Raw genomic sequence first — 21,537 nt, forward strand, 5'->3', positions numbered from 1 at the left:
TTTAACTGCTGGTTATTCTGACTCAAGCACAAGCTTAAACATGCACTTTAAATCAGTGGCCTTTCACCCAGGAGCTGCTTATTCTTCGAACAGAGTTGTGCAGTTTCTTTCTTCAGCCTGTTCTAGAGTCACTCATCAGATTTTATGTTTTGTGCAGCAATTTTATGGTGGGCAAAAGTTTCTGTTGTCCTTTAGAGTCATTTTTGAAATGAGAGATCATGCAAAAGGAATGGAAAACTGTGCAAGATGATTTCTGCTTTTTCGCAGGTCCCTCTCTTTATGTGTTTTGAGTGCAGAGGGTATTAAATATTAATGTTAGCCTATTTCAAACCTCTTCGTTTTCGCAAAATGGATAGTAACAATTTCATAGTGACATTTACCGGGGGCTGCTCACACTGGTGGATAGTTAGCATTTTTGATGGACTGCTAAACTTTGTATTACCCTAAAAAATGATTAGGGATAATCTAATTTAGAGATATGCATAATTGCCTACATTTCATACAAAGGCTGGCAGAAGCAAAATGTTCTGAACTGAAACATGCCAGGGAGTAGTACAACGTTTGTAACTAGAGCTCACAAATAACCACGTATAGCATGGGGTTCGTATAATAATATCTGATTGTTCTGTAGATTATATTTTCATTTATATTTTCTGGGTGACCTAATTTTGCCCTCTGCCTTTCTACAATACAGTCAATCTGACTACATCTTGTAATTACTGATTACCTGTCCTATCTTTTTATGTGTGGAGACGCCGCACTCATAAAGCTACTGCTCGTAAATCCCTTTGTGAATACCAAACAATCGTAAACGTACACAAAAATGTAATTTTACCTGGGAGATTCAGGGCCTTAGTCTATTGCCAAAGTCCTCCTGGCAAAATACCAGCTGTTCTATGTAGATAAGGCCTGTTCTTGTAATTTAGTACATGTTCTATCACATGCTATTTTCCATACTGGATTCTCACCAAAACAAGGTTTACTGTAGGAGCTCCTTGCTAAAAGATTAAATAGGGAGCAAGCATAGAGGATTTAATGAAGAAATGTAACTGTGATTCTAGGTTCCGCATCACTGTCAACCGCAGTTAAGGCACCAGCACAGCACTTCAAACGGACAGTTGTTAGGTTCTGCAAATATTCTCGGTCAATGTTGCATAAGGCATAGCTGTCATTCACATGCATGTGACTCTACCACAAGAGACATATTTACGAAAGCAACAGTGTTTCACTGTGCAGTTTTCTTTTTAACTGGTATATTTTGGCACTTTGCAGAACAAGTGAATAGAGCCATCACTTAAATTTCTTCTCAAAGGCTTTTCGTTAGGCTAGTCCTGTCTTTTATGCCACATTTTACATACATTGTCCCATGCACAAGACAATAACAGTTCTAAAGGGTGACCTTTTACCTAACAGTTATCCCTGTCTCTTCGTGAACAGGCTCTTAGTATATTAGCAAAATAACACTGTACATGACGTACATAAGCACGTCCCAGGGACGGCATAACTATTCTGTATAAGGGTCACCACTTTTTTAATCCTTGGCCAACAGCCTACTGTGCATGATCGCATTTGTTTGGAAAAACATTCATGATTGTTTTCAAAACATTTATGATAGTTGTAACCCCTTCCATGCGGCCGCGATTCCTCTGGTGTGCTGTAAACAACACGAACAGGGGCGGGCCGTGACGAACCCCAGCCGTCATCAGCACACGAGCACCGTAGTGCATGACGGCTGGGGTTCGTCATCAGCATGGAAGGGGTTAAAAACATATTGATTCTAGAAGAAACCCTGGAGTGAGGACTCTAGTATATAAGACCCTGATTCCCCTCTGCAAATCAGAGGAGAATTCCTTCCAAGCTGACACGGGGTCCTGCATGCTGAATCTTCGACACGCAGCTTCCTGACATCCCTTGTGGGGTGTCATCCTCAGAGCAGAGACGGGTTCCTTCATTCTCTACCTTCAGATGAGGGGGTTGGAGCTTCCCTAGGGGATTCTTGGCTACATACACATATGCATATATACATACTATACCTAAATATCTAGGCTAGGTACATTTAGGCAAAGTACGTAGGGCACGCATTAGAGGAGTATGCAAATGCTACTGTTTTATCTGAATTGTCTATGTTCATTTTATCTTCTTAGCACAATGGTAGAAACGTATCTACTGTTTACCATATTAGCACTTGCGATTTTGTTTGTATGCTTCTGTCTTCTAATTGTCGCAGCAAATATGTTTTACACAAGACTGTCGTTGGACCAATAAATACTTATTGAAAACGTCCTACTTGCCATCTTGTGTATTTCCTGAGAATAAGTAAGCACGAGTGACTGAGAGAAAAGTACTGCACTATTTTCCACGATCCCTGAGGAATCTACTTGCCATCTTGTGTATTTCCTGAGAATAAGTAAGCACGAGTAACTGAGAGAAAAGTACTGCACTATTTTCCACGATCCCTGAGGAATCAGGGTTGTCATGCTCAGTGGTTTCCAGAAACTACCTACACCACTTTAGAATGCAGGGGGGCGGTATTGGCACTGTAGAGCTAGCTGGTCTAACGGCTGACATATCCTGGGGGGTGTCCGGAGTCGGTTTGGACACCAAGCCCTCAGTTTAGGTTGTCCAAAACACACAGGTCTTGGGGATTCCCAGGAATTACACGACAGCTTGACAGTGTTCAGTTTCAAAACTTTGAAGATGATGCATGGTAATCTGAAGCAGTATCTGGCCTTTATGGGTATCCATTTGAGCAGGATCAGTATAGGGTTAATGTGGTCTATTTTTTGTGGGTTAGTGATCAGTGACCCTGTATCTGCTGCGGTGAAGTAGACCTAAGCCCAGCCTCTCACAAGCGCTCTATAGACTGGACCCTTGCAGGGTCTGGCACAAATCAGTGAAGGACTCTGCCAGTGGATCTTCAGTGAAGAGGACTTGCAGAAAGGTGAACTGAGCACAAGAAGACAGGTACTGGCTGCAACAAAGAGTGTCTTATAGTAATGGTAAGGAACGGGGAGCCTCAAGGATAGCCACAGAGCAAGCAATGTGATGGAAACACCATGGAGTGGTTGAGCAGGTAGCTGGCCGCCAGAAACATCTGTGGTGATTGGAAACATCAGAAATATCTATATGCCCTGCCAAAGGTGGTGCACATGAGTGAGATTGGCAAGTGTGACAAATGCAACCCAATCTGTGTTCGAAAGTGGAGGTGACAGGCTCAGGAATGAATCTGGGATGGCACGGCTCAGGGAGGGAACTTTATAAAACAGTGGAATAGTGCTGGAAAATAGTGTCTCAGAAGGATCCTTGGCTAAAGACTATGAGCCAAGACAGAGGTGCCTCTGGCTCTTATGAGGCCACGGATATGTGGGGGGTCCAAAGCAACAGAGGGGGGGACGCAGACCCTGAGCAATGAGTACACAAGTTGACAAGTAAGTGCTGCTGGTGTTATTACCTGTGCATCCTCAGCACATTTGCCCCTACCACCTTCTGACCATGTCTGCGGTGTGGGCCCTTAGGTCTGTATGTGTCACCAGTAGTAAATGGGAGACACTCCTCATGGTGAGTGAGGGACTGTCCCATGGTTCTGTGTGATGGGGCTCTGATAGCAGAGAAGCAAAGTTGAATACAGTCACAGAAGTAGGTATACAGTTAAACCCCAGCTCTGGAGCCAGGGAAGCTTTCTGAAATGCTTCTTGGAATGGTTTCTGAAGGGCTGATGTTTATCCAAGTGTGCTTGTGAGCAAGACTTCCACAATTCATGAAGGCCCTCAAGACCTGGCTCTTTGACTGAAGTGTGCAACCCACCCCCCAGTGCCTTGAGACCCTAACGGGTGATTAGCCGCGCTCTATAAGAACCCTGATTGATTGATTGAAGACTTCAAGATGATACTTCCAGCCTGAAGTAAGGGCTTCTAGAGGGAATTTACTATAGGTACTGGAGTGGCTGCATGTGGAGATGCAAAGAGAGTGTTGCGACATTGGGCATACACTTTAGGGTAGAGCAATGTTAGAGGTAGTATGGATATGTAGAGCCCAGAGAGACCAACAGCTCTGCACTCGAAGGCTTGGGATGAAATAGGCACTAAATTAACCTGACCTCCTATCCTCTGCCCATCGCCTGACTCTTCAGTAATACTGATTTCTTTCCCTTGATGGGCAGCCAAGCTTTCCTGTCTGGAAGTGGGTTGTATGTGTCACAGTCGGGGATGCACTATTGACCAATTCCCCCCAAGCGGAGGAGAGGTTACATTACTTTACTTACAAGTGAGACCCTTAGCATCGCAACCTCCGGGTAGAGAAGCGGGACCAGTCCATTGACACAACTCGAGAAGCTGCTCAACCGCACTCAATATCCCTTATTTATAAGATTTTAAACAACGCAGCTGACCCCAATTAAAATACAATTTCATGGACAATGGGAAAGAGAACTGGAATCACCCTAGATGACGTTCAGTAGGAACAAATACTGCAGAGGCAAAATAACTTTGCTCAACACGCCCAGGGTAAAGAAAGGTTCTTTAAAATACTATTTATCTGGCAGTATACCCCTGTCCGATTAGATAAATTTGATAATAGTTAATCAGATGTCGCTTGTAGAGGCTTATCAGAGTAGGAACACTCAGGAATATTCTGTGATCCGGCTCATGGCTGCAAGGCTACTGGAATTGCTTTTTGGAGAGTATACACCTAACTACCAAGCCATCAGTGCTACTACTGGGTCTTTCAGAAGTAACTACGTAAATGGTACAAAAATGAAATCTGTGCCAAGATGAAAACAATATCCTCCTTACTATTGGCCGCGAACCATGCTATCCGTTGCCTCCAGGTGAAAATGACCTGTTTACAAATGTGGCTGCAGAAGACAGGCATGGAAACATTGGCATATAAAATGTTGGATAGGGAAAAAAAATCATGAAATTTGGGCACTATTCTTCATTTTCTGACTAGAGATATAGCAGCTTTATATGCCACAGGAGGCTGAGTGCTTGAAAATGGGAGTGCTGTGTGTTTTGATAAATCATGGTAGCAGAGCCATGCTTGGAAAGGTGGCTGCAGTTGGTGGGATGCTTTGTCTTCTCTTTTGACAAGTAGTTGAGAATAAGGGGGTGATTTTGAGTTTAGTTGACAGAGTACTCCATTGCAAGAGAGACAGAGGACACTTTTTGCTAAAACGAAGGTCCCATCACCTTATCTAGGTTCGGGTGGACTATCAAATTTCTTTCGAAGAAGTCCCCAATGTCGCCATTGATGGAAAGGTACTCTCTACGACCTGATGGAGTAGGGACGGTCAGAGTAAAGTCATCATACTGTCTGGTCAATCAGAATAGATCGCCCAATGTTTTTTTTTTATAGCAGCCACTGCTGGGGAAAATCTGGTGGAGAGGGACAGAAAAAAATAAAAATTACTCCTCGCACCCTGGGAGAAAACTCAGTGTGTGGGTATCCTTAATATTTATTTTTCAGGAACAAAAACCCCCAATGAAAGTTTTAATAAAAGTTTTTTAAGAGTTTGACAGATGTCGAAACTGACAGTGGCTGTCCACCAAACTTTTTGTACATTGAACGAAACCGCCATAAATGCGACATACTTTCATCCATCAGGATAGCTAATGTTAAGTCCTTCGCCACCCTGATGGATAGTATTGCATCCGCCAGGTGCTAAATCAGTCCCTGTGTGTTTATCCATATTGCTTTGCACCATAAAAATGGGAATAAATATTATCGAAAATTATAAAATAAATGCAATGGCACAAAGTTATTTTAGGATCACCATGGCAGTGCTGCTGAATGCCAGGAATGCTGAATACCAAGGCTGTGTTGTATTATGCCTCTATCTTCCACCTTCTGACACTTCCTGTCTTTATCTAATGCTAGCAGGTTATTTTTCATCCCTTTTTACTTCACTTGTGAATCATTTCCATTTGTTTTCTTTCTCCTTTTTTCTCACTTTCTGCCTTTCTCTCTTGCTCCGGGTCAAAGTCTTATGATGAAAAATAACTCTCGGTCCCTACAAATGACTACCATTGCCAAACACCTACACAAATCAAATAGGGCCAGAATCCTTGAATTAACATATTCTTATATGAGTGCAAACTGCTTCTAATACAATTACAGCAAATGTACCTAAAACCATCCTGGCAGATTGCATAGCTTTGGCAGTCAGGCAAACCACAGAGATTGGTGCGTAAAGTCTTTGATGGGTCTATCTATGCTGGGGGATTGCGGATTCCAGAAATTGTGAGATATATTCTGGTAGCTCAATTCAAGCCCTTCTTGGGGTAGGAATATATATATATATCCCATACATAAACATTGCCTCTCCATTGAGGACATTAGCTTGGTCCCCACTTAGCAATCTTTTGTGACTTCCTCCTAAACATCACAAGAATTTGGGGATGCCCTGGCATACATAAGCACAGTAGGGAATTTGTGAGACCACACTCGCCTTCCCTCTCGCTCAGAATTTAAAGAACCCCGACTTTGCTCCCACATGGTGTAACTGTGACATTTTCTGGTGGAACAGTGCATCCCTTCTGACTCAATCGCAAATTTGTGTGGAGTGATCCACACAGAACTTCTCATCAGTAAAGCAGCATTTTTGGGCATATTTACAACAGCTTATCGCCGCCAGAATGTCACTTTTTGTAACGCTCTGGTGGCAATAAGCCCTTTGCCTTATTTACAAGATGGTGTAAAGCAGCTTAACATGACTTAACACTGGCTTGTGAATAAGGCCCCCTTTCACGCAGCACTTAGCGTGAAAGGGGTGGGCAATGGGTGTTGCAGTTGACGTTCCGCTGCAACACCCATCGCTTTTTGATGCTGCCCCCTATTTACAAGGGTGGCTTAAATATGGGTCAGCCTCAAAAATAAGACCAGGGAAAACCTGGTCTTAACCTGACGAAACGAGGAGAAATTATACATTTCTCCTTGTTTTGCTGTTTCTATGCATGCTACATTCTGCAGCACGCATAGAAACAGCAAATCACCACTAATGATGGTTCATGTGCAGAAAGGTGACCGTTCCTGAACATAAACAATTTTGAAGATAATAAAAATCATTTAGTCATAGAGGTCTTGCCCTAAATAGTTATAAATCAAAGTTAAATCAATACTTGTCAACACATTTGGAGTTCTGTACTTACAACCAGGGATGATTTGGATAGATTCAAAGGAAACAATTTCATATCCATGATTGTATTATTAACAGTAATGTTCTGTGTTTTCTTTTAGGTTGAATTAAACTTTTAGATGGTGGTAGTTTTGACACATGAGTTCTTTTCATAATCTATATTTGTGAAGCCATCATTTCAATGTTTGGGATCAGTTTAGCAGATTCTGTGCCAATAAACGCTGTTCATCTGTCCTTGTAGGAGATCAGATTCTGAGCGCCAAAGTCTACTTTGACAATGTGAAGTATGAAGATGCCCTCCAAATCCTACAATATGCTGAACCCTACAAGATCTCCTTCTGTCTCAAGAGGAATGTACAATCTGCCGATGTTTCCATGTCGCCAGGATCCGGCACGTTCGAGGTAAAGGGACCTAAAGCCAAGATGCCAAAAATGGTATGTGTTCTTCTTTAAGTTCAAGAAAATTTTATTGATAGTAATAAGAGAGAAAACCAGGTGTCAAAACAAAGTACAACGTGATATCAAGGTAAAGAATCTGAGCAGAATAATACAATCATACAAATGCAAGCATTATAATAAAAGAAATCTGGGTACAAGATGAGAAAAAGGGAAAAGGCAAAGAAAAAACACGGTAAGCATAAAATATGAAAAGCATGAGAACATTGGAAAGTATTAAAAAAAAGTTGGTACAATGGAGGATAAGTGGAATGCATCGGGCGATTAAGGAGGTTTAGGAACTTCCTGTTGTGGAGGCTGAGGGTGAAACAAGCGTTTACTACATGAGTCCAGATAAAGTGTGACGGGAGTCCATAAGTCCATGCGTTTTGTAGCCATACATGCCGGGAAAACATGGGCAGTATCGAGTCTATGGTTATGGCATACATTAAACCACCACGCTTTGAAGGAAATTTTGGAGAAGTCTTTCCAGTTGACCGTTATTTGTTGGAAGGCAGCGGCAAGTAATAGGTCAGCAATCTGAGGTTTTAGATCAACGTCATCCCAACAAGGAGAGAGGCTACCCATAAAAATATGTGTGTGAGAAAAAGGGATAGAAGTGTGGAAAATTAAATTAATTTGAGCCCAAACCTGTAGCCAAAAATTACGAACATGAGTGCATAAAAATAACATATGAAATAAATTGGCTTGTGGTGACGAACAAGACCAGCATGTGTGGGGAGTAGTAGGAAAGCGTTTGTGAAGGTCAGAGGGTGTGAAGAGGAGTCTATTGTAAATAAAAAACAAAGTCTGAGTGAGGGTTGCTGCTCTGGAAGATTTGCGAAGTTTGGTCCAGATTTTGTCCCAGAAGGAAACCGACCAAGAGACAGACAAATCATGCTCCCAAGATTCTTCTACTTTAGATTTAGGCCTCGGAGTCTCACCAGCGTGAAGGTATTTGTAAATAGCAGTAGCTTTTGGTGTAGTGCGTAAGAAGGAATGAAGTGCGGTAGTGGGAGTGGATGAAGCAGGAGGAGGGCAGGGCTGAGAGAGGTCATTGTATTTCGTTAGGACTGTATTTTTAAGCAATTGGTATTTGCGTGCATAGGAAGTGGGTAAGTCATAGAGGGAGCGAAGGGTGTCAAAAGATAAGAAAGAGGAGTGAGAAAAGAGTTGGGAAATCCACTGCAGACCTCGAGTATGCCAAGTTTTCCAAAAAAAGGGTCTGTTACGGATGAGTAAGGAAGTGTTATGCCATATGGGGGAGGAAAGGAAATCAGCAATGGTAGTAGGAGGTGAGTGCGTGGAAGAGAGGAGTAATTTAGTGGTAAACTTATGAATCGGAGTGGAGATAGAGGTGGGTTTGCGAGAGAAGGAAAGGTATTCAGCGAAGGAGAAGGGAGAAAGAAGGAGGCGTTCAAATTTGGTCCATAGAGGACATGGGGTGTCAGGGTCCTGTAGCCAAAAAGAGGCTTGTCTCAACTGAAACGCCTTGTGGTAGGCTGGGAAGTCAGGAAAGTTAGCCCCACCTTCTGATTTAGGACGAATCAGACGTGCTAGAGACATTCGTGACTTCTTTTTATTCCAAAGAAAGGACATTAGAATAGAGTTGATCTTTTTGAAAAATTTGGAGGGGACAGGGACCGGAATATTGGAGAGGGTGTAGAGAACAATGGGAGACAACATCATTTTAATAGTGTCAAGGCGACCCCACCAGGATAGGTAAAGGGGATGCCACTTGGATGTGAGATCCGTTAATTTTTGAATGCATTTGGACATGCACAGGGAAACGGTATCTGGGATGGTAGGGGTAATATGCATTCCAAGGTACTTGATATTGGAGGGTTTCCATGTGAAATTAGAGGCGGCAAAATCGGGTTTGAATGTGAATTTAGTCAAGGGGAGGATCTCACATTTATCGTTATTGAGTTTATAGCCAGATATTTGGGAATAAGCATGGACTTCAGTGAGAAAAGCAGGAATGGAAACGGAGGGGTTGGAGACAAATAGCAAAATGTCATCAGCATAAGCGGCTAATTTGATGTGGGACTCTGACAGTTGGAAACCATGAATGGAGGGATTTTGACGGAGCTTGGAGAGGAAGGGTTCTAAGGCCAGATTAAAGAGAAAGGGAGACAAGGGACAGCCTTGGCGAACACCTCTTTTTAAATCAAAAAAGGAAGATATTTGACGGTTGGCACAAACCGCTGCGCGTGGGTTAGAATAGAGTAGTGAAATTAAGGATATAAAAACAGGACCGAAACCAAACCAACGGAAGGTGTGAAATAAATAAGTCCATTCGACCCTATCAAACGCCTTTTCGGCATCCAGGGCAATGGCCGCAAGGGGATGGGGTAAAAGGCGAGATTTAGAAAGAATGTTGAAGAGGAGTCTGGTGTTATCAGTTATAAAACGACCCTTGACAAAGCCCGACTGTTCCTCACCCAAGAGGTCTGGAAGAAGAAGGTCAAGACGTGCCGCAAGAGACTTTGCAAACATTTTATAGTCAATATTGACCAAAGAGATTGGCCTGTAGTTTTTGCAGTGTTGAGGATCCTTCCCCTCCTTGGGTATGAGGCAAATATGGGCCTCTGAAAAAGAGCCTGAGGAGGAACCCAAGGAAAGGAAGGTACCAATAAGGGAATGGAGTCTGGGAATGAGGAGCTTTGAAAAGTGGAGAAAAAATTCTACTGTGAAGCCGTCTGGCCCAGGGGCCTTGTCTTTTTGAAGGGTTTGAAGCGCTTTGAGTAGTTCTTGTTGGGATATATCAAGTTCTAAGTGAGAGAGGTCAAGTGGAAAGTGAGATGGTTTTTGAATGGAGGAGAAAAATGTGTCTAGAGATTGGGAAGAAGGCTGAGTTTCAGAAGAGTATAAGGTCTTATAGAAGGTAGAGAATTCAGTGAGAATGTCTGCGTCTGTGTGTTTGAGATTCGAATTGGCGTCGTAGATTGATTCAATGTTTAATTTGTTGTGTTTCACCTTGAGATAATTGGCTAAGATCTTGCCAGCCTTATTTTTGCCTCCATAGAACTTGGCACTAGATTTTAATAAGTACAGGGATGCATCGTCCGTAGATTTTTTATTAAATTTCATCTTAGCGCTAACCAGGGCAGTTAGAGTTTGCTGTGAGCGGGAAGTAAAATAAGAATGCTCCAATTTCTTAATATCCAGAAGGATAGCCTTGGTAAAATCGCGAGCAGCTCTACGTTTTTTAACAACAAAGCCAATGATAAAATCTCTTGCCGCCGCTTTAAAGGCATCCCAAATGGTGTGTTTGGGGACAGGGGAATTATCATTTAGGGAGAAAAATTCATGGGAGAAGGAAGTGAAGGAGGTAGTAAATTTAGGGTCTAGGAGGAGAGAATTGTTGAAACGCCAGCGTTTAGGGCCTATTGATTTGGGTAAGATGTCCAATTGAACTAATGTGGGGGCATAGTCAGAAAGTAAAATTGGACCAATTTCTGCATGAGTGAGAGTTTGGGCAATATTGTGGGTGATAAAAATGTAATCAATTCGGGATTGGGAATGGTGACATGGAGAGTAGAAGGTAAATTCCTGGAGTTCTGGGTTACATAGACGCCAAGCATCAGTGAGTTTGTGTTGGGAAATAGCTTGAGAGACGGATTTGTGAGATTTGTTAGGGATGAAGTGTGCTTTGGAGTTCCTATCAAGAAAGGGATCTAGGGGCTGATTGCAATCTCCTGCTAGTATAAAATTATCATCAATGAATCTGGTGATGTGCTGGGAGAATGAGTGCCAGAAAGTGGGATCACCAGTGGTAGGGGCATAAACATTTAGGAGAGAAATTGGAACATTCTTGATAGAGAGTTTGGTATATATCCATCGGCCTTCAGCATCGGATTCTTGGGCAAGCAGGGAATGAGCAAGAGCTTTGTGACATAAAATTGCAACGCCATTACGTTTACCATCCCCAGGAGAATAATAAACATCACCCACCCAACTCCTTTTCAATTTGACAGATTCTTCAGCAGATAAATGGGTTTCTTGTAAAAAAGCAATGTCCACATTCAAACGTGAAAGATGAGATAAAATTCTTTGTCGTTTGATAGGGGAGTTGACGCCCTTAACATTCCATGTGATTACCTTCAGAGACATATGATATCAGAGAAGAGGAAGAAGACAGAGGAAGAAAAGGAGGTGCGAAGGGGACCCAGAGGAGTAAAAAAGCCAAGGAGAATAAGAAAGTCGATGAAAGTCAGTGCAGTATAACATTGAGTAAAAGGATGAGGAAAGAGGAAATAGGATGAGGAAAAGGAAGATAAAAGCGAACGATGTGGAAAAGATGAGAAGGTAGTCCAAGAAATAGTTAGAATGATAGGAAGAAGACGGTAATAGAAGAGTATTCGAAAGGCAAGAGAGAGAGACACCTGTGAAACAAGGGAAATTGGGGAGCTTAAAAGTGAAAAAGATACAAGAAGGAAAGTGAACAACCGGGAGGAGAGGGAAAACATACTTACGAAGGGTAGAGATGGGGAGGGTTGATCACCAGGGGGAGGATACGCGAGGAAATGGATGAGGGGGGAGCGCCAGGCAGAGGAAGCAGGCGTCCAATGCAAGCGAACCAACAGGTCGGGGGAAAGACGCCATACGTATTGTAAAACCTGCAAGGAAAAGGGAGGAAAAACAATAATGCATGAGAGGAATGGAAGAAGATGAGAACAAAACAATGATGAATGACAAAAAGGTGTGCGAAGAAATAGTGGTAAGCAATACTAACTAACGAACAGGAATACAAGAAAAATGACGAAGAGTGAGGGGAAGAGCAGGAAAATTAGAGTCGCTGGAAACGCGACATAAACAAACAGTAATACATTCAACAGTGCACAATAAGCATGCATAGTAATTGAAACTTCAATGCTGCGTCACGCAGGAATCATGGCGTAAACATCCAACCGGGATGCATGAGAGATGGGGAGAAGCGAAGAAAGGAACACAGAAATTGAAGTCGCTAGGAAACCTAGCAAAGGCAAACAACAGCGCAGTCTGCAACAAGTATAAAACATATAGGTTAATTAAAGCATTGAAGCTACATCATGCAGAAATCATGGAGGGAAAGCTGACGAAGAACTGGAGAAGTCCATGTCAGATGCTTGTGTTGCGTTCAAGAAGCTTCGGAGACGAACAGGATCCTCGTAAGTCGTTGTCTTGTTGTTGTAAGTCACTCGAAAAAGACAAGGATGAAAGAGGCCGTATCTGGCTCCAATGGCACGAAGTTCTGGTCGCATGTCCAGGAAGGCCTTGCGGCGACTGGCTGTGGCCTTGGCGTAGTTCTGCGCGAAGAAGAGATTGGAACCTGACCATTGAAGACGAGGTGATGCACGGGCCGCTGAGATGACTTTGAGTAGGTCAGTATATTCTAAAAAGTACATGATGACACCTCTTGGCCGTGAAGAGGGGGAGGGAGTAGAAGGTAGGCGACCTAGCCTATGTGCACGCTGGATGTTAAGCGTTGTACCTTCAGGTAGATGAAGAAGCTTGGGTAAAAATGATTTGAAAAAGGCAATGGGGTCAGTCCCTTCACAATTCTCCGCCAGGCCGTAGAGACGAAGGTTATTGCGTCTGTTTCGGTTCTCCAATTCTTCGACTTGTTTTTGGAGAGAGGAAATCTGAGACTGCATGTGTGTCACCTTGGAGGATGACTCCTGAAGGGATGTGAGAGAATGTTCTACAGTAGTCACCCTAGCATCCATCTGAGACCAATTATCAGTAAGAACTTGCAATTTAGAATTAGTCTCTTCCATAAATGGCTTGAGGGCACGGATCTCTTCTAATAACAACTCCATGGAGACAGCCGATGTGGACCCAGTCGGTGATGGAGGGTCTTTTTTGAGGCGTTTCGTGGTCACTTTCCCCGGAGGTTGGGTAGGCCGTTCTGTGTTAGACTGTGACATCTGGGTGGCGAGCGCTTGGGAGGCCTCAAGGTGCGCCAGTGCTGAAAAGACTTTCGAGTTTTTGATAAAAACACGACGTGGAGTCTTGAGAGTTCGAGGGGTTGTCCTCCGTTCCATACAAGAGAGATAGTGTTTGAAAGGAAGAAAGTCCAGTAGTAATCAGTGCGCACCCGTGGATGTCTCAGAGTCTGGTCAGGAACACTTAGGTGAGGCAAGGTACACAAGCTCCAGAAAATGAAAAGAGAGAGTAGGAGAGGCTGTCTGTTTGAAGTCAGGAGTGCCCAAGAGTTAGAAGATATTTAGAGCAGCCTTCATGTATTTAACTGGAGGAAGTGACCCACGAATGAGTAAAGCAAAAAATCAACATAACAATGAAATGCTGATAGTTGGCACAGTATATAACATAATAAGCTCTTCAGGCGAGGAGCAATGTGTAATAAAGCTGCACACATAGAGGTAAATGCGCCAGCTTATTGTAGAGGAGTGCCACCAATTGTAAGTGGATATATGCAGAGAAGCGTAATAAGTTACAGCGCTGACATTGGAGAGTATGCAGAAACTGAGCTTACATGTAGGTTGTGTGAGGTAGGCTGAATTGCGCAAAATGGCCGCTGATGTGATGATATAGCAGAATGCGAGTAAAAGTCACAAAAAAGCAGCGTTCCCCAAAGACATTCAGCGGAGTTGGTAACCTGAAGACAATAGCTCATCAGGAGCAGTCGGCGTGAAGGGAGGCTCCTCGTTTGACAGGCATGTCCTGCGAACGGATGCTCCGTAGCGTGTGCTGTGGAGATTCAAAATGGCGGTTGCGGCTATCAGGGAGCCGCGTCCGCCGAGAAGTTGAAGATAGCGGACGTTCCGCCGCTCGGGTGCTGCCGCATTTAGGAGCCCGGTGCTGTCCCTGATGTCCGATTGAGGAATGTGGCGTTTGCAGGCGTCGGGAGTCGGAAGAAGGTAGCGAAGTCCCTCGACGACCTGGAGCGCTCACATGAGAGCCGCCGTCCTCGTCGGGCGCAAGCCACGCCCCCCGGTATGTGTTCTTCTACCTTGAACTGTTTTCTGATTCTTTGTCTTGCCAGGTTGTGCCCACCCATGTAGTCTCCATCTTCCAGTGGATCCCAGCGCCAAATATACTCCTGATTAGTATGGTGTTGGATAAAAGCATCCGAAAATTGCAATGGGACCGCAACCCCTCTGCAATGTGGGTTTATCACAATTTTCCCTCCAAGGTTAATTCTTAAACTGTTTTAGCTTTCACCTGTAAGTCTGTGAGAAATAATCATCCACATGCAAATTAGTCTGATCCCACTCCAAAAACCATCAACCCAGCCTAAACAGCTGCCATGTTCTCACTGCTTGGAATGATAAGCAATCCAGACATTGCCTCTTCTTTCGGCTTCATTAAAGACGTTTTACTTGAGTCTTTAACCGCAACCCCAAAATTTATAGTTAACCACTTTCAAAAGTCCCTGTTTTAAATTAGGAAGTACTCGCATACTTTTAGCTATGGGTGAATGAAGAACCCACAAATCAAAGTAACAAAAACAATCTCAGCAGCCTGGATGTAGCATGGACAGGCAACCCCCAGTCATCACAGAGAGCTTACCCTGCATTGTATGGTCCAGTTGTGCCTCAAATAAGTATGGCTACCAATGCTGTTGTCTATCAGGAACAACGTTCTAGAAAAATAAGCTACCCGTGAGTAACTACTCTTACAGAATAACGCATTGCTAACCCACTCCATGTCCTATTGAGATTCACTGTGCATTGCTCCCATAAATTTGGCAGATTCTTCAGGATAAATGGTCACAATAGAAGAAGGCAAAAAAATAAGTAGTGATCATCACCATTTGCTCTGGCACTCTCCCTGCAAACGTATGGTTTGTTAATGCCCCACACTGATGCAACCTGTGTCTGGCAAGCAAGATGTATCATAAAGAAAGGTAAATACCTAGAGACACATAAAGAACCTGCTGTAGATAACTATGAACACACTTGCCTGAGGAGTTATGGTTGCAAAAGCTGTAAATAAAGAAAAAAATAAGAAAAATCTAAAAGTCATAGATATTAATATAGCAATGTGTAATAAAGCTGCACACATAGAGGTAAATGCGCCAGCTTATTGTAGAGGAGTGCCACCAATTGTAAGTGGATATATGCAGAGAAGCGGAATAAGTTACAGCGCTGACATTGGAGAGTATGCAGAAACTGAGCTTACATGTAGGTTGTGTGAGGTAGGCTGAATTGCGCAAAATGGCCGCTGATGTGATGATATAGCAGAATGCGAGTAAAAGTCACAAAAAAGCAGCGTTCCCCAAAGACATTCAGCGGAGTTGGTAACCTGAAGACAATAGCTCATCAGGAGCAGTCGGCGTGAAGGGAGGCTCCTCGTTTGACAGGCATGTCCTGCGAACGGATGCTCCGTAGCGTGTGCTGTGGAGATTCAAAATGGCGGTTGCGGCTATCAGGGAGCCGCGTCCGCCGAGAAGTTGAAGATAGCGGACGTTCCGCCGCTCGGGTGCTGCCGCATTTAGGAGCCCGGTGCTGTCCCTGATGTCCGATTGAGGAATGTGGCGTTTGCAGGCGTCGGGAGTCGGAAGAAGGTAGCGAAGTCCCTCGACGACCTGGAGCGCTCACATGAGAGCCGCCGTCCTCGTCGGGCGCAAGCCACGCCCCCCGGTATGTGTTCTTCTACCTTGAACTGTTTTCTGATTCTTTGTCTTGCCAGGTTGTGCCCACCCATGTAGTCTCCATCTTCCAGTGGATCCCAGCGCCAAATATACTCCTGATTAGTATGGTGTTGGATAAAAGCATCCGAAAATTGCAATGGGACCGCAACCCCTCTGCAATGTGGGTTTATCACAATTTTCCCTCCAAGGTTAATTCTTAAACTGTTTTAGCTTTCACCTGTAAGTCTGTGAGAAATAATCATCCACATGCAAATTAGTCTGATCCCACTCCAAAAACCATCAACCCAGCCTAAACAGCTGCCATGTTCTCACTGCTTGGAATGATAAGCAATCCAGACATTGCCTCTTCTTTCGGCTTCATTAAAGACGTTTTACTTGAGTCTTTAACCGCAACCCCAAAATTTATAGTTAACCACTTTCAAAAGTCCCTGTTTTAAATTAGGAAGTACTCGCATACTTTTAGCTATGGGTGAATGAAGAACCCACAAATCAAAGTAACAAAAACAATCTCAGCAGCCTGGATGTAGCATGGACAGGCAACCCCCAGTCATCACAGAGAGCTTACCCTGCATTGTATGGTCCAGTTGTGCCTCAAATAAGTATGGCTACCAATGCTGTTGTCTATCAGGAACAACGTTCTAGAAAAATAAGCTACCCGTGAGTAACTACTCTTACAGAATAACGCATTGCTAACCCACTCCATGTCCTATTGAGATTCACTGTGCATTGCTCCCATAAATTTGGCAGATTCTTCAGGATAAATGGTCACAATAGAAGAAGGCAAAAAAATAAGTAGTGATCATCACCATTTGCTCTGGCACTCTCCCTGCAAACGTATGGTTTGTTAATGCCCCACACTGATGCAACCTGTGTCTGGCAAGCAAGATGTATCATAAAGAAAGGTAAATACCTAGAGACACATAAAGAACCTGCTGTAGATAACTATGAACACACTTGCCTGAGGAGTTATGGTTGCAAAAGCTGTAAATAAAGAAAAAAATAAGAAAAATCTAAAAGTCATAGATATTAATATAAATTAATATAGAAACAAAATGGGGCAGAGGGTTAAACACTTAATAGTAGCTTAAAGAAAAGAGTAAATAGCCAGAAGATTTAGATAGTTGCAGTTATATGCCCTCAGAAGAAAATAAAGATCACCAAATTAATTCAGAGGTTTGCTTCACCTAAATAATATTGTCTTTGATGGAAAAAACACCTAAGACCTTCGTACTAGTGTCCCGTGAAGGAAACGCATAGAGGTTCAGAACTTTAAAAATGTTTTGGGATCCATCATCGCCTGCTTCTCATGATTATGAAGGCATACAAGTGTTTATTAGTTCCTGAAAATGCGGCCTTCAAAATTATCATACCAAAACTCTTTTTTAACTTCTGATAAAAAATAATGATTTGAAGTTGCATCTTCCATGACAGTCTCGTATCTACTTATCATTGATTGGGATGTGAGGTAAACCCAAATTCCATTCTGCAGGGAATAAGAGGCCAGTTTTAAAGAAAGATGAACATGAAGTATAAAGACTAATGGATTTAAGAAAACAACCAGTTGAGGACAACTGAAGAGCTGTGATCAGTGTGGTCATTAGGTCTCGTGGTGTTGCAGTGCGAAGCACTGCCGCCACGAGTCTTATAGCTGCTGTCTGTGCCTCCAAGGGAGGCAGAGCTAGCTACAGACCTGTGCACGAGCGATTCTACTATGGGCACGAGCCTATTCAGGTCTGTGAACGCGCTTCACAGTGGATCAGCTCGCGCTCCACAGTAGATCGGCTTGTGCGCGTCAATGAATGTGGAGCACGTCAGGCGCCCAAGGAACAATTATCACAGCATGAGACCCCACTTATCACAGCAGGTCAACAGGCGCCCCAGGCTGCTGGAGCACTCAACTATAATTAATGCGCAGTTGAGTGCTCCAGCAGCGTGGGGGCCTCTCGGCATGCTGTGATAATTATCACTTTGGGGCCTCATACTGTGATAATTATGCTCTATTTGCAGCACTGAACATTTTCAAAGAAGGCAAAGCAGCGACATTCATTGGAGACACTCACCCTCACGCCCTCACCCCCTCACTCGCCCTCACCCCCTTCCCCCCCCTGACCCCTCACACACCTCCTCACTCTCACACCCCCTCACTCTCACACACCCTCACCCTCACTCACCCTCTCACCCTCACACACCCTCTCACCTCCTCACCCTCACACCCCCTCACCCTCACACCCCCTCACACTCACACACCCTCACCCTCACTCACCCTCACACACCCTCTCACCCTCACACCTCCTCACACCCCCTCACCCTCACACCCCCTCACTCTCACACACCCTCACTCACCCTCAAACCCCCTCACCCTCACACCGCCTCACCCTCACACCCCCTCACACTCCCTCACCCTAACACCCCCTCACCCTCACACCCCCTCACCCTCACACCCCCTCACCCTCACACACCTTTACCCTCACCCTCACACCCCCTCACCCTCACATCCCCTCACCCTCACACCCCTCACAAACCCTCACACACCCTCACAAACCCTCACACACCCTCACTCACCCTCATACACCCTCACACACCCCCTCACCCTCTCACCCTCACTCACCCTCACACCCCCTCACTCTCACACACCCTCACCCCCTCACACCCCCTCTCACCCTCACACACCCTAACTCACTCTCACACCCTCACCCTCACACCCCCTCACACCCCCTCACCCTCACACACCATCACCCTCAAAAATCCTCATCCTCACACACCCTCACCCTCACTCACCCTCACCCTCACACACACACACACTCACATACCCTCACCAGCATAGCATAAGAAAACATAGCATAGCATAACGAAACACAGCATAGCATAGCATAACAAAAGCATAGGATAGCAAAAGCACAGCATAACAAAACAAAGCATAGGATAGCAAAACAAAACATAGCATAACACAACACAACATAGCATAGCAAAACACAACAAAGCATAGCATAACAAAACACAACAAAACATAGCATAACATAACAAAACATAGCATAACAAAACAAAGCATAACATAACAAAGCATAGCAAAACAAAACATCATAGTAAAACAAAACATAGCATAGCATAACATAACACAACAAAACATAGCAGAACAAAACATAGCATAACATAACATAAAACAAAGCATAGCATAACAAAACATAGCATAACAAAACATAGCAAAACACAACAAAATATAGCTTAGCATAACTAAACACAACAAAACATAGCATACATAACAAAACACAGCATTGCAAAGCATAGCAAAACATAGCATAGCATAAGAAAACACAACAAAACATAGCATAGCATAACAAAACAAAGCTTAGCATAACAAAACATAGTATAACAAAGCATAGCATAACAAAACAGCATAGCAAAACAAAGCATAGCATAATAAAACACAACAAAACATAGCATAGCATAACAAAACAAAGCATAGGATAGCAAAACTAAACATAGCATAGCATAACAAAACATAGCATAACATAACAAAACATAGCATAACAAAACACAACAACACATAGCAGAACAAAACATAGCATAACATAACAAAGCATAGCATAACATAACTTAAAACAAAGCATAGCATAACAAAACATAGCAAAACGCAACAAAATATAGCATAGCATAACTAAACACAACAAAACATAGCATACATAACAAAACACAGCATTGCAAAGCATAGCAAAACATAGCATAGCATAAGAAAACACAACAAAACATAGCATAGCATAACAAAACACAACATAGCATAGCATAACAAAACAAAGCTTAGCATAACAAAACATAGTATAACAAAGCATAGCATAGCATAAAACATAGCATAACAAAACAGCATAGCAAAACAAAGCATAGCATAATAAAACACAACAAAACATAGCATAGCATAACAAATCATAGCAAAACACAACAAAACATAGCATAGCATAACAAAACAAAGCATAGGATAGCAAAACTAAACATAGCATAACAAAACAAAGCATAGGATAACAAAACAAAACATAGCATAGCATGACAAAACATAGCATAACATAACAAAACATAGCATAACATAACAGAAACATAGCATAACAAAACACAACAACACATTGCAGAACAAAACATAGCATAACATAACAAAGCATAGCATAACATAACTTAAAACAAATCATAGCATAACAAAACAGCAAAACACAACAAAACATAGCATAACATAACAACACACAACAAAACATAGCATACATAAAAAAACATAACATTGCAAAGCATAGCAAAACCTAGCATAGCATAACAAAACACAACCAAACACAGCATAGCATAACAAAACACAACATAGCATAGCCTAACAAAAACAATGCTTGGCATAGCATAACAAAACATAGCATAACAAAGCATAGCATAACAAAGCATAGCATAACAAAGCATAGCATAGCAAAACAAAGCATATCATAATAAAACACAACAAAATACAGCATAGCATAACAAATAATAGCATAACAAAGCATAGCATATCAAAACACAACAAAACATAGCTTAGCATAACAAAACACAACAAAACATAGCATAGCATAACAAAACAAAGCATAGGATAGCAAAACTAAACAGAGCATAGCATAACAAAACAAAGCATAGGATAGCAAAACAAAACTTAGCATAGCATAACAAAACATAGCATAACAAAACACAACAACACATAGCATAACAAAACATAGCAAAACATAACAAAACATAGCATAGCTTAACAAAACACAACAAAACATAGCCCAGCAAAACAAAACATATAATAGCATATCAAACACAACAAAACATAGCATAGCATAACAAAACATAGCATAGCAAAACAAAGCATAGCATAATAAAACACAACATATAGCTTAGCATAACAAAACAGCATAGCATAACAAAGCATAGCATAACAAAGCATAGCATAGCAAAACATAGCATAGCATAACAAAGCATAGCATATCATAACAAAACATAGCATAACAAAACATAGCATAACATAACAAAACATAGCATAGCAAAACAAAGCATAGCATAGCAAAACACAACAAAACATAGCATAGCATAACAAAGCATAGCATAGCATAACAAACACAACAAAACATAGCATAGCATAACAAAACAAAGCAAAGGATAGCAAAACATAGCATAGCATAATAAAACAAAGCATAACAAAACATTGCATAGCATAACAAAACATAGCATAACAAAACATAGCATAGCAAAACAAAACACAACAACACATAGCATAACAAAAGAGCAAAACACAACAAAACATAGCATAGCTTAACAAAACACAACAAAGCATTGCATAGCATAACAAAACAAAGCATAGGATAGCAAAAAAACATAGCATAACAAA

General features: G+C 42.5%; 1 protein-coding gene across 1 annotated transcript in view; it reads left to right on the forward strand.

Moving 5' to 3' along the window:
• PRX (periaxin) overlaps positions 1 to 21,537 on the forward strand; it is a 290,364-nt gene that overhangs the window by 235,949 nt on the left and 32,878 nt on the right. Inside the window, exon 6 of the mRNA XM_086938249.1 lies at positions 7,374 to 7,567. Within this exon, the coding sequence (XP_086794375.1) occupies positions 7,374 to 7,567 (194 nt within the window). The remainder of the gene's footprint in view (positions 1 to 7,373; positions 7,568 to 21,537) is intronic.

Source organism: Lissotriton vulgaris, chromosome 9, assembly GCF_964263255.1.
Source record: "Lissotriton vulgaris chromosome 9, aLisVul1.2, whole genome shotgun sequence".
Classification (NCBI taxonomy): Eukaryota; Metazoa; Chordata; class Amphibia; order Caudata; family Salamandridae; genus Lissotriton; species Lissotriton vulgaris.